Source organism: Diadema antillarum, unplaced genomic scaffold (assembly GCF_040938485.1).
Source record: "Diadema antillarum isolate AM-2024a unplaced genomic scaffold, OU_Dant_1.0 scf00000053, whole genome shotgun sequence".
Classification (NCBI taxonomy): domain Eukaryota; kingdom Metazoa; phylum Echinodermata; class Echinoidea; order Diadematoida; family Diadematidae; genus Diadema; species Diadema antillarum.
The window spans coordinates 2,904,206-2,917,423 of record NW_027270942.1 but is presented as its reverse complement, the minus strand read 5'-3'; the positions used below and the strand labels follow the sequence as shown (position 1 = coordinate 2,917,423).

General features: G+C 38.9%; 1 protein-coding gene across 1 annotated transcript in view; it reads right to left on the bottom strand.

Annotated features, from left to right (window-relative positions):
• Positions 1–9,556, bottom strand: part of LOC139715657 (retinol dehydrogenase 8-like) — a 32,353-nt gene extending 22,797 nt beyond the window's left edge. Inside the window, exons 1-3 of the mRNA XM_071627214.1 lie at positions 9,292–9,556; positions 8,153–8,332; positions 7,286–7,379 (exon numbers count right to left, since the gene is read on the bottom strand). Coding sequence (XP_071483315.1) covers positions 7,286–7,379; positions 8,153–8,332; positions 9,292–9,556 — 539 coding nt within the window. The remainder of the gene's footprint in view (positions 1–7,285; positions 7,380–8,152; positions 8,333–9,291) is intronic.
• Positions 9,557–13,218: the final 3,662 nt, after the last annotated feature.

Here is a 13,218-nt window from a genome sequence, read left to right as displayed (position 1 = left end):
CTCAGAATATCGGAATGGCAAAAAGAGTCGCTGCAATGTTGCGCAATGTTTGATAGGTTGTACGCATTTGCTATCAAAGCTTGATCATTGATTTTGCAGTGTTGCTTTACATACTAGTCTATATCAAAATGCCTTGCATTGCCAATAATAAGACTTGACCTTGGCTATTTCCTAACTTTTCCATCTATATGAAACACACACACTCACAAACACAAACAAATTAGGGGATGCTCTATATAAAGTGCAGATTTTGGACATCCTTCTCCCGCTTGGTCACTTCGACGCCCCCTCGCTGGTCATACCTCCCCCAATCATGAACATAAACCGACACCCTTGACTACCAGTGGCGGATCCAGGGGGCGCACCGGGCGCTCCCTCCCTCCAATGCGAAAAAAAATATACATGTAGCTACAAACGACAGTTTTTGGACGGTAAAATGTCAAAATTTTCAAGCTGGCTCGCTTCGCTCGCTCGCATTTAACCGTTATTTGCCATTCTCCTGATGTTACTGCCAGTAATTGCCAGTAGTGGCGCCCGGTGCGCCCCCCCCCCCCCGAATTTCCAAAGCGAAAAAATATAGCTACAAACGGCAGTTTGGAGACTGTAAAATGCCAAAAATTTCAAGCTCGCTCGCTTCGCTCGCTTGCATTTAATCGTTATGCAATTCTCCTGATGTTGCTGTCAGTAATTGCCAGCAGTTGCGCCCGGTGCGCCCCCCTCCCCTTAATTTCCAAAGCGAAAAAATATAGCTACAAACGGCAGTTTGGGGACTGTAAAATGTCAAAATTTTCATGCTCGCTTGCTTCGCTCGCTCGCATTTAATCGTTATGCAATTCTAATGATGTTACTGTCAGTAATTGCCAGCAGTTGCGCCCGGTGCGCCCCCTCCCCTTAATTTCTAAAGCGACAAAATATAGCTACAAACGGCAGTTTGAGGACTGTAAAATGTCAAAATTTTCAAGCTCGCTTGCTTCGCTCGCTCGCATTTAATCGTTATGCAATTCTCCTAATGTTGCTGACAGTAATTGCCAGCAGTTGCGCCCGGTGCGCACCCTCCCCTTAATTTCTAAAGCGAAAAAATATAGCTACAAACGGCAGTTTGGGGACTGTAAAATGTCAAAATTTTCAAGCTCGCTCGCTTTGCTCGCTCGCATTTAATCGTTATGCAATTCTCCTGATGTTGCTGTCAGTAATTGCCAGCAGTTGCGCCCGGTGCGCCCCCCTCCCCTTAATTTCCAAAGCGAAAAAAATATAGCTACAAACGGCAGTTTTGGGACTTTAAAATGTCAAAATTTTCAAGCTCGCTTGCTTCGCTCGCTCGCATTTAATCGTTATGCAATTCTAATGATGTTACTGTCAGTAATTGCCAGCAGTTGCGCCCGGTGCGCCCCCTCCCCTTAATTTCTAAAGCGACAAAATATAGCTACAAACGGCAGTTTGAGGACTGTAAAATGTCAAAATTTTCAAGCTCGCTTGCTTCGCTCGCTCGCATTTAATCGTTATGCAATTCTCCTGATGTTGCTGTCAGTAATTGCCAGCAGTTGCGCCCGGTGCGCACCCTCCCCTTAATTTCTAAAGCGAAAAAATATAGCTACAAACGGCAGTTTGGGGACTGTAAAATGTCAAAATTTTCAAGCTCGCTCGCTTTGCTCGCTCGCATTTTATCGTTATGCAATTCTCCTGATGTTGCTGTCAGTAATTGCCAGCAGTTGCGCCCGGTGCGCCCCCTCCCCTTAATTTCTAAGGCGAAAAAATATAGCTACAAACGGCAGTTTTGGGACTGTAAAATGTCAAAATTTTCAAGCTCGCTCGCTTCGCTCGCTCGCATTTAATCGTTATGCAATTCTCCTGATGTTGCTGTCAGTAATTACCAGCAGTGCGCCCCCTCCCCTTAATTTCTAAAGCGAAAAAATATAGCTACAAACGGCAGTTTTGGGACTTAAAATGTCAAAATTTTCAAGCTCGCTCGCTTCGCTCGCTCGCATTTAATCGTTATGCCATTCTCCTGATGTTACTGCCAGCAACTGCCAGCAGTTGCACCCGGTGCAACCCCCTTAATTTCCAAAGCAAATACATATAATATATACATATTTTATTATATGTAGCTACAAACGGCAGTTTGGGGACTGTAAAATGTCAAAATTTTCAAGCTCGCTCGCTCCACTTGCTCGCATTTAATTGTACAGTTATGCAATTCTGATGTTGCTTCCATGAGGTGCGCCCCCCCCCCCCCCCAATGTCTTGACCCACGGTACGCCACTGAACACCCCCCTCTAAAAAATCCTGGGTACGCCTATGATCATGATTGTGGGGTTGGTGGAAGTGAGATGGATGGTAGCTGTATGATGAAGAGAGCCAAGCCGAGTGGGATTGCGCGCTTCGCTCGCCCGTTACGCAGCGAGAGGGCTTGACAAAAGGCTAGATGGATGGAGGGCCTCATCGAGCTCAGAAGCACGAACGTCAGGAATGAGCGTGGGAGGGAAATTAATTATAGGGGGGATGAGCGAGGGCTCTTCAAATTCAACGGCCCACCATCCTACTCGGTGCTTTCTTCTTCTTCTTCTTCTTCGTATCCTTTTTTGCCTATGCATTCTCATTTTCATTGGCCTCATTGGGCCCTTCTTAATTGTCGGACTCATGTGCCTTATTTGCCAAGTGTCGAGCTCGTGGGCTTCATGACTAATGGACCATTTTTTTTTTCACTGTCGAACCCGTTGACCGTATGACTATAGTGTGTGTCCATCTAGTGGGATGAATCCATATACCAGAATCCAGGAAGATTAAGTGGCTTTTGACGCAGTGTCAATATATTCACTTATATTTTTGTTATTACAATGTATTACTTTTTTAACAGGATCCATGACAATAGTTGTTTGTTTAGGGACTGGACAAGATTATAAAGCAATACCCAAGGACAATAACACAGTAGTCATTCCAAGCTACATGAAAGTAGTTTGTTAATATTTCTTCCCAATTCTTAGACAAATTAAATGATAGCTATAGATGTAGCATCGCTCTTTAAAGAGGTCCTCATCAATCTACCTATAGCTCTTTAAAGCTTTCCTTTAATCGGTATCTATCTTTGACATCATCTTGTACCACATATCAGATCCTGTGGCGCCGACACCGTCGGCGTATCTCTTCGTCATCAAGTCCCTCCCGTAATCGCTGGTGATATAGCGGACTTTGGGCTCCGCAGCGGCCAAGCACTCCGCCACCACTTCAGCAATGTCGCTGGACTGCTGGATGCTGGGCATAAATTCTCTAGCAGCCAGTTCCATTACGCAAGACAGCAGCTGGCACACAAGGGGAAAGATGAAATGAAATAATGCCAATAATATTTTCGATGGGCATGCTTATCATTGTCATTGTATCTGTAAGCGTAGTGTGAGTAGTTTCATAATCATGATAATTGTTATTATACAGTTGTACAGTGATAGCGTTCAGAAAAGGTTGGTTGGTCTAACTGTGAAGAGTCGTTACCGTGATTTTTCTTTTCATGATAATGAACCTTTGGAACTACACGTGTCCTAACCTTATTCTTTTTCGGAGTGACAAACCTTCGGATTAACGCCACAGATTTTTGGATAAACGAACCTTATTTCATTATCGGAGTAATGAACCTTCGGAATAATGGATGTATGCAACCCGTCATATGCGATCGAGCGATAGTTTTTTTTTTTTATCGATAGTATTTGCAAATTGCTATCGGCATCGGGGTTCATAGACTACTTAATACAAAAACGTGAGAAGTATGACGGAAGCTCCCAAAATAATTATTAGAGAATAAAGAGTTTAATACTATTTTTCCTTCTACAATAAAAATGCGCAACATCTATGGGAATTCTCAAATGGAAACGACATGAATAGGAGAGCTAATAATTGCTGTTTTCGAAAAGGAAATGAAGATGGGGAAAATAGAATATTTACTTATTAGCCCGTTAAGTAGACGAGTTGAAAGCGCTTTGTGATTATGTAGGGCTAAATGAATGGTCTAAAATAAGATCCAGAGCTTCTGTTTATTAAAGACGGGAATATAAGGGGAATACGAATGTTTTGTTGCACATTAGAATAATCTTATTTTTCATAATTCTTTTCATGAAATCTGTACTTGGTACACTGAAGTTACTGTATTCTGGTATCTATGTTGCTTCATTTTGTTGTATATTTTGGTAATCTGCTGAGTAATATGAATTCATTAACTGAATATTTTCTTTTAAAAAAAGCTAGTAATAACAAACAATGTATGAAGCCCAACGTAGCGCTCTGATCAATACCATTTCAGCATCTTTTTGAAAATTCGTAGAAAGCGGGAAAACAAATACAATATGATGTACCGTGTTCAGCCACCAGTGAAATATTAGATTCCTTGCGTCCCTTAGAAAACAGTGCTTCTCGTCACTTCGCAATCCTTGATTTCAAGTAGAGCCTCTCAGTTCATGATGTATTTTTTTTAAATATATGTATGTATGCCGCCTGGGATATACATGATATGTATATACTCACATATATGAAATACATAAAGCAATTCATAATTTATTACCCCAGAGTTTATGTCCATGTATTGCATTAAGACAGCATTATTACTATGTTCGTAACTATAAATTTTATTTTTGCCCATACCAAGGACAAATTATTTGAAGCGTATAGTCCGTTCTACAGCGCGTCTAGGCTATTCAGAAAGTAAATTTCCAGATATTATATTGATATTCTCTTGCCACTCATTTGCAACAAGTCATCGCATTATATTTTCGTCTTAATTATGCATATTATTTTTTCTGTCACAATTTGATTTTTGTTTTTATCGAAATGTAGTCTATGTCATTCCAAATCATTTTACGTTTATATTTTTATTTGTTCCAATTCTAATTCCTTTCATTCGTATTTCATCTATGTTGTGTTTAATCAGGTTTTTTTTTCTATCATTATTATCATTATTCTTGCACCTGTTACTCTTTGTTTTTGATTCAGTATTGTAAATTCTTTTGCACTGCCTTGCTGAAACCAGCTTCAAAGCTGATAGCAGGCTTTTTACTATGTTGAATGAATTAAATATATAATCAACTCAGAATTATAATTTTTATGACTATGAATGTGTGTATGTGAAGGTTGGCTTGGCTGATTACCTTTTCTGATGGGTCGTTGAGGTCGACATCTCCTGGTGAGAAAACTTCGTCTCTCGAACCTCTAATATTGGATGACATGTTCTCGGTGAACTTTGTGTTGACTACCCCGGGACAAATGGAGCTTATCCTGCCATAGATTTCCATTGATCAAAACAGAGAGAGGGAGAGAAAAAAAATACAGAAATGCATCCAAAAATACAGATATGAAATTGGAAATTATTGACCTTTCTGAGACAGTGAAGCGACCTGGCAGGGTAGCGTATTGGAGAGGCATGGTATAAGCAGTAGTTGTTTTTTTTTAATTACTATTCGAAGTAATCATATCTCAGCACGGTGACCGATTGAACGGAGGGTGTGAGAAGGGTTTAATGTATCCCCTCCCAAACGAAAGAGCTCGAGTGTTGTTAGAATTGAAATTCTGCGATCTGGTGCACACTTTTGGTGGAATGATTGGAAAATTACATTGATATTTTGGTTACCTAAGCTGCAAACAAACCAAACTAAAAAAACAATTACTTCATTGTTGACTGTCATGATATACATACAGAGGAATCTTCCCAAGACTGGACACTCAGAAACCTGCACCTCACCCGAATCGCGCCATAAAGTTGTCCAAGGTTGACAAGATGGTAATAGAGCTACCCATCAAGAACATGAATCAGTAAAGAACGTTGTAATGAACACTTTTTCCAGTTCATACCCTTGAGTATGATACTGTCTATATTGCTACATGTGATTATTAGCTTATTATGCTAATCATGGTCTTTAATACAATCGTGCTGCTTTTCAAGATAAAAACTGGTGCCATAAATGGATTCATCGTCAAAGAAAACCTTGAATTTTTTGTGTTATTCTTGTTTACATGGCTTCCTGCAGGAGGCTTACAAACATATTACATACCTGTATAGTGCTAATTAACCGATTATGCTACTCAGCTGATTTTGCTAATTAGGCTAATAAGAATAATTAAGATTATCGACATATTACACATTGTTTATGCCTTAATTAAATGATTTTGGTAATTAGGCTAATACAAATAAGTAAGATTATCAGCATATCGCATATTGTACAGTTGCATATGTCTTAATTAGATGATTTTCTAAATAGGTTTATAAAAGACGTTTGCATCCATACCGTTTTAGAACACGATTAAAAAAAAAGAAAAGAATTTAGGTCAGTTTATGTACAAATTGATAAATCATTCCCTTCCTTTAGAGTTTGACTCCATGTTTATTCAAAATAAAACTGCACATTCATACCCCACTAGACAAACCAATGAATTCCATTTACCACTGTGTAGGACGATTTTTGCAAAGTCTATATTCTCCTTCGCTGGACCTAAATTTTGGAATTCCCTTGACAGCAGCATAAAAGACTCTCTAAGTTCCAACACTTTTACTTTGAAATTAAAGAAAATGTTTATCAATTCTTATATCACTGGGGATTTGCATTTCGAAAGTTGCTATCTGATTTCTTTGCTGTTAATGTCTTTACTTTGTTTAATCTATTTCATAACTGTTGTAGATATTACTTATAGATAGTCCACTTCTTGGTAAGACCAAAGTCTCATGTGCCCTGGCATTGACCCTTGAACTCTTCCTCCTTTGCCCTTTTCTCTGTCTTCCTCTGTCTTCCTGTCCCTTTCTGGCCTTTGACCTCCTGTTTATTCTTTCCACGCGTATGTAAGAGAGCAGCTTTGTTTCTGTCTGTGTGTGCGTTTTGTGTGCGTACTCGTTTTATGTTCTGTTTCCCGAGGACTATGTCAAATTGTCTTGTTGCATTATAACTATAATTTTCACGACTCACGAGGGGGCTGCATTCTACAAGCTTGGCTTTTTAGCAGTCCCCTCCATTTCCGACCTTTAGATTCAGTCACACTTTGCCCATGTATTTCTTCGACTATTATGTTTATTGATTCATGTAAACAAATGACGTGTATCTAAATTTCATTTGGAAATGTAAAAGTTACATTGTATTTAATTTGTTTATATGAAATTGTCATATTATATGCTTTGGCCGGAAATGAAATAAAAATGAAATGAAATGAAATGAAAAGGGAAAGGAAAACGTGCTTAACAACTTTTCCAGCTTATGTAGAGTACAAATACATGGTGTACGGGTCCGTTTACTGGACTATACTCTCTATACAAATAGCTTACCACACTCCAAAACATTTCAGTTCGGGATGCAGCGATTCCGTCAAGCCTTCCATAGCAAATTTCGTAGCAGTGTAGATGTTACCGAATGGGAAACCTGCATTTTCGTGTGATTGAAATCAAATGTTTTTTCAGTATACATTCATCACGATATACAAAATGTACAGCTTTACTTCGCCAAAATAATGACTATATAATATACACGTTAGCTCATCACATAGTCGAAATAATTCATAATTGTAAAATTGCAAAAATCCATTGGTACCAAAATCAAGAATATTATTTTTTATCTCTTTTCAATCTTATATACAAATCAGTGCCATACACTGATTAATTAAGAAATGATGAAAATGAGGTGACGCTATTCTTAAAATCCATTGTTGTTTTATGTAATTTGATTAAACTTATTGTCGGTTGCCTATCAACTGATATCATGACTAAGATCCTTATTCACAAACTAATTAATTGTCATTCTGGGGAAATTCATACCGCGTACTTCTCAATGCATTTTGGTAAAACTACCCTGCATTCAGCTTGACACTCAGTCTCTAAGATATTAACCAAAGAAATTCATTACATGCCAATCAAGACAACTCCAGTCTCCCAAGAAAAGTTTTTTTTTTCGCGTCAGCAGTGGAAATACATGTAGTACACTGCAATAAATCTACGTCTTTTCTACTACATTCAACCTCATGATGATTCGAAAAATAAGACTACTACTACTACTACTACTACTACTACTATTACTACTACTATATACTTATAACAACAGTAAAACTCCAAAGTTTAACACACATCACACGCGCAAAGACACAGTTTAGCACACTCACACACACACACACACAAACATTAACAAAATATTGAGCACACCGATGAATGGCACAATACTACTGATGTTGATGATACGTCCAGATCTTTGGCGCTTCATGATAGGAACCACTTCCTGGATCAGGCGGTACGTTCCGATCATGTTTGTGTCCACCATTTGCCTCATGTCCGCCATCGGCATTCGTTCGAAGGGCCCCACGTAACCGAATGCGGCGTTGTTCACTGGGGGAAAGGGAAAATCAATATCATCAGCGACTGGTCGAAGACACATGGTATTATTTACATTGTCATATACCGGATGTGGTAAAAAAAAATGTCGAATTTTTTAAAGGCAAATTATAAGGACTTATTGCGGGACGTAGTGTACATAGACAGAAGACGTTGCTACCATTGTGAGCGATATTTCAAGACAACTGAGAGGTTTCCAGGCAACCAGGAAACATGACAGCACAGTGAAATCTATGAAACAAATTTTGCAGAGGTTGGCTTCAATTGTCTTCGTAGTAACAGAGAGACACTGTCCATCTTTATGCGTGAGACTGAAATGACTGAATATGAAAGTCACTGGTCAGACCGTCTGTATATAAGTCATTATCCATGAATTCGAGTCGAGCACGTTGGAGGCATTGGAGTAAACTATGTTATCTATCTCTTGAGTATGAGGTTTCGTTTAAAAGTAAGCGTTGGTCGTGATATTTTCCTTCTCTTAGTATCTTGACATATAGGCCTACACATATAGCAGGTGTGCCGTCAGGCGAGACACTTTATTTTCATTTCCATTTTCATTTATTGTTTTCAGAATGGACTCAAAGGCGTTGGTGCCATGCGTCAAACAATTTTCAAAGTTTTTGATTGTTCCAAACAATCCCAATTTTTCCAAACTCCAAACTAATCGTATCCTACATGGTTATGGAGTGGCCGGGCATTTTTTTTTTATTCACGAAATTACACGATAAACATCACTCTTTGAGAGAAGATAAATCGCTTTATGTTGGCCAAAGTAACAGCTGTAATGATGTTCAGAGTAGGAAACTGCTCATGAGACAGTGTGCTGTGGCATCAGATTCTGATCCTTGTTACGATGTACATCATTTAGTTCCGTGATTGATTTAATGATACAATGTGTAAAGTCAGTTTCGCACGATATGTTGGCAGCTTGAAAAGGGGCATTCAGCACAAACCGATGATGTCGATTCGGCTGTGTCTCTTCATGATCTCCTTCATGACCGAAACGATCTGTTCTTCTTTCGTGATGTCCAGTTGGAGGATGAAGAGAGTCTTGTTGAGGGCGCTTCCGGCTGCTTCCTCGAGTTCGCCCTTCTTTGTCAGGTTCCTCATGGTGGCGTAGACCAAGAACGACTCCTTTGGGTCCTGGGCCAGCTTGACCGCCGTGGCGAGTCCTATTCCTGACGAGCAGCCGGTGATGAGAGTAACCTCTGTAGCCATGGTGATGCGCCGTTTCCTGATGGAGCGTGAATTTAAAGGGATGTTATAGTGTTGGTTAAGGTGGAATTCGGCTTTTAACTTTTTGCGAGATATTTAGAAACCACTTTATCATGTTTATGACATATCAAGAAGCCAACGATTCTAGAGGAATTCAGAGCTTCTTCGATGAAAATCGTTTTTAAAATGGATAAGATAACCAAAAACAAGCTAAAACAAAGCGATCCCAATAATAGGTGGGTCCCACATTTTATTAGGATTGCTTGTTTTGGATATCCCAGCCATTTAAAACCGATTTTCATCAAATAAACTCTGAATTCCTCTTAGAATTATACTCTTTAAGAGCTTAAATTCTTACTATCTAAAAAAATCATCAAAAAACGTTGGAAACCTAAAACGCCATCTCAACGAAACTATACCATCTCTTTAAGGTACGGTCATGACTAATAAGTAATAGTAATGGTAATAGTCATAGTCATAGTCATAGTCATAGTAATAGTAATAGTTATAATACTGGTGATAGTGTTCATGATGATAATGATGATTATTTTTAAAGAGCTATATAGATAAATTTTGATGCTAATCTGTGTTCTTGATCATTTCCTGAAAAAAAAAAAAATCACCTGCAAATTGCATTTTACACTTCTTTAATGTTGTTGAATGTAGTGCAATATCTTTGTTGTATACACGTTGTTTACTAGGGTCATCCCACGAGCATGATATACCCACAAGTCATGCGGCCCACGAGATCTTAAGAAGGTCCATTAGTCACGATATCCACGAGTCATGCAGGCTGGCTTGTTCGTGGACTATGCCCTAGGCAAACATCAGTTGAACATGAAAAACGATTGCATCTGTATTTCTTCAAACATTGTTCTGACCCAACAGTAACGTTACAATCATACATTTCTTGTTCACCGTGTCGTAGTAAAAATATTTTGCCATACTATACGGATATGCTATATAAACATTTGCCACGCTCATTCCTTTACAATAGTTAGCAGTACTCGATACAATGCAGACAGAAATAGCTATAGAACATCGACTGCGTTAAATCGTCAGTCATAACAATTTGTTTCATCTGTATAACATCTCCTTGCACCTTGAACCTTAAAGTATTAATCCCTTTCAGCAGCTCCTTGGAACTATCCCGGAATGGTGGAAGTGTTGTGCGTCAGTGAGAGGTGACACGGTGAACATGATGATTATAGATGTCACTAATGTACAATAAAAGTGACTGTGCGTAGTGCAAGTAAAAGACATGCCTCTTTGCTCAGAGCATGTGTGACCCAACAGGAGGCTGCATCACAATGCTTTGGAAAGCAAATCAGAATAATTTTGACTGTTCCCTTTCTTTGCTTTTAGAGAGAAAAAAAAAGGAAAAAATCTAATCCAGACATACTATATTCATCCGACGAATTTTGATTACCTGGAAATTACGGCATGGGATTTTCTGTAGCGAAGTAACACTATCCCCACTTACACAGTATTACTTTTTTCTTTTGTGGTGTCTTTTTTTAATATCTACTACTATACAGCCATTTTTTCACATCCCTGGATTATTCCTAAGAGTCTAGCATTTGCCCGCATACAGCAGACAATAAAAAATGTCTAGTGAACGGATATAGGGAACAACTGCTAGCCCACCGTACCCCCATTATGTACCTATTCTGCCCTGACCACAGTTAAATTTGGAAAACTGTAACCGATTCTGCCAGCACTCATTCATCTTCCTTCTATGTCTGAGAAGAGTGGTAAAGAATACACCATAAATGTGCGCCAGTGTCAGTATCACTATCATGAACAACGGGTTTGTATAACTATATTGTTGTCCCGAATGAATGTCTCTCTTTACCCTTAAAACATCATTCCTTGAAAGCACAACACAAACATTTCACAGGAATTTTCACTATTATATAATTGGCTAATGGAACAGAATACGTTTAAGTATAGACTTTGGATTTCAAGACTTTGTGTCAAGTGATATGAAAACTACCGCTTAATGACAATTATAATTTTGTAGTCCCTCTGTACTGTCCGCTTGCACGATTACAGTTCGTTATTCCGAAACTTTGTTATTCCGAAGGTTCGTTAATCCGAAAAAAGTTCGACATTCTGAAAATGAAATAGGATTCGTCAATCCGAAGGTTTGTAATTCCAAAGGCTCTTTAGTTATACACGCACCTTCTTTTCAGTTTAGGATTAGCAAACCTCATTTCATTTTGGGATTAGCAATCCTTCGGAATAACGAACCTTACTTCGGTATCATATTAATGAACCTTCGGAACAACGAGCAAAAGTCGCTGCTGCCATAAACCGTATCAGCTTATTGATGTTGAATGTAATTATTAACAATTCGTTGAATAGAATATGTAAAGGATAATATGATTTCATAGTGGGTGATGACAGTTGACGATCTTTGCAACACTAATTTTGAGCGATGGTCATTATTCGGAAGGTTCGTTATTCCGAAACACACAAATTCCCTCTAGGCCTACCTATATTTTCGTTAATCCGAAAATCAAACAACAGTGAATAAGGTTATTCTGAAGGTTCAATAGTCAGAAAATGAAATATCAAGGTTCGTAAATCCGAAATGGAAAAAAGAGTTACGTATACCGACGAACCTTTTTCCGAATAACGCACCTTCGGAGTAACGAACTGCAACCGAGATTTTAACCATAATCTACCATGATAACATTACGGTCAACATACTGTACACTTTTGATCCCGTCCGAGAGGTATGGTACTCTTTTCACGGTTATGTATATACAACATCGATAATCATACTATTGAGTTCTTTAAAAACAAATCCAATCCAGATCTGTACGTATGCAGCATTCTAAGTGTGATAACAGATCCACACTGCGGCATCAAATAAACGAACCCTCAAATTTGAGTTTTCATTAATTGTCATAAGATACATCGCATGAGAAACATTTAAATCAGGAACATCTGCAGGTCTCCCATTCAACGGACGCAAATATTCTTGAATTAACATTAGTGCATCCATTTAATTGATAACTCAGTAACGGTTTATTTTTGCAGCCACCTTACCTGGGAGGAGCGAATAGGTGTACCAGGTGGATCAGACGTCTGCTACAGAGGCCGCCACGCTGTTGATAGTATAAGCAGGAGTAGAGTATGATCAGATCTACAGAACATGCTAAACATTCATACCTGCTCTTTTTCCCCTCCTGAACTTTTGAACCTCAACACACTCCCATTTGAAGAGAGACCCCAGTTCACATAGAAATTAAATGCAAGGAAGTTAATGTCAACTGGTAGCAAGACATCGGGATTCTAATGTTTATAAATATAGTTCTTTTATAATTCTATATATATTTCTTTCAATTTTTTTCGGGGGGGGGGGGTGTACATATCGGCGGGATTCGAACACAGGAATCACGACATCGTGACTAGAGCATTTAACTCGTGTATACACTGTACCACGATGTTCCCTATTAGATGAAGTATCGCGTGTAGAGTCGTCGAGATCTGGTCGTTCCTTTTATAACTCAAGTGATTATTTGATCTACATAAAGTATAGCTCAATAAGGGTAGCCTTTTGCCAAGGCCCTCTCGCTGTATGGTGGTCAGCGAATGGGGGCGAACGGAGCGAACTCAGATGAGTTGGACGTCGCTATATCGCGCTAGATTGGGCT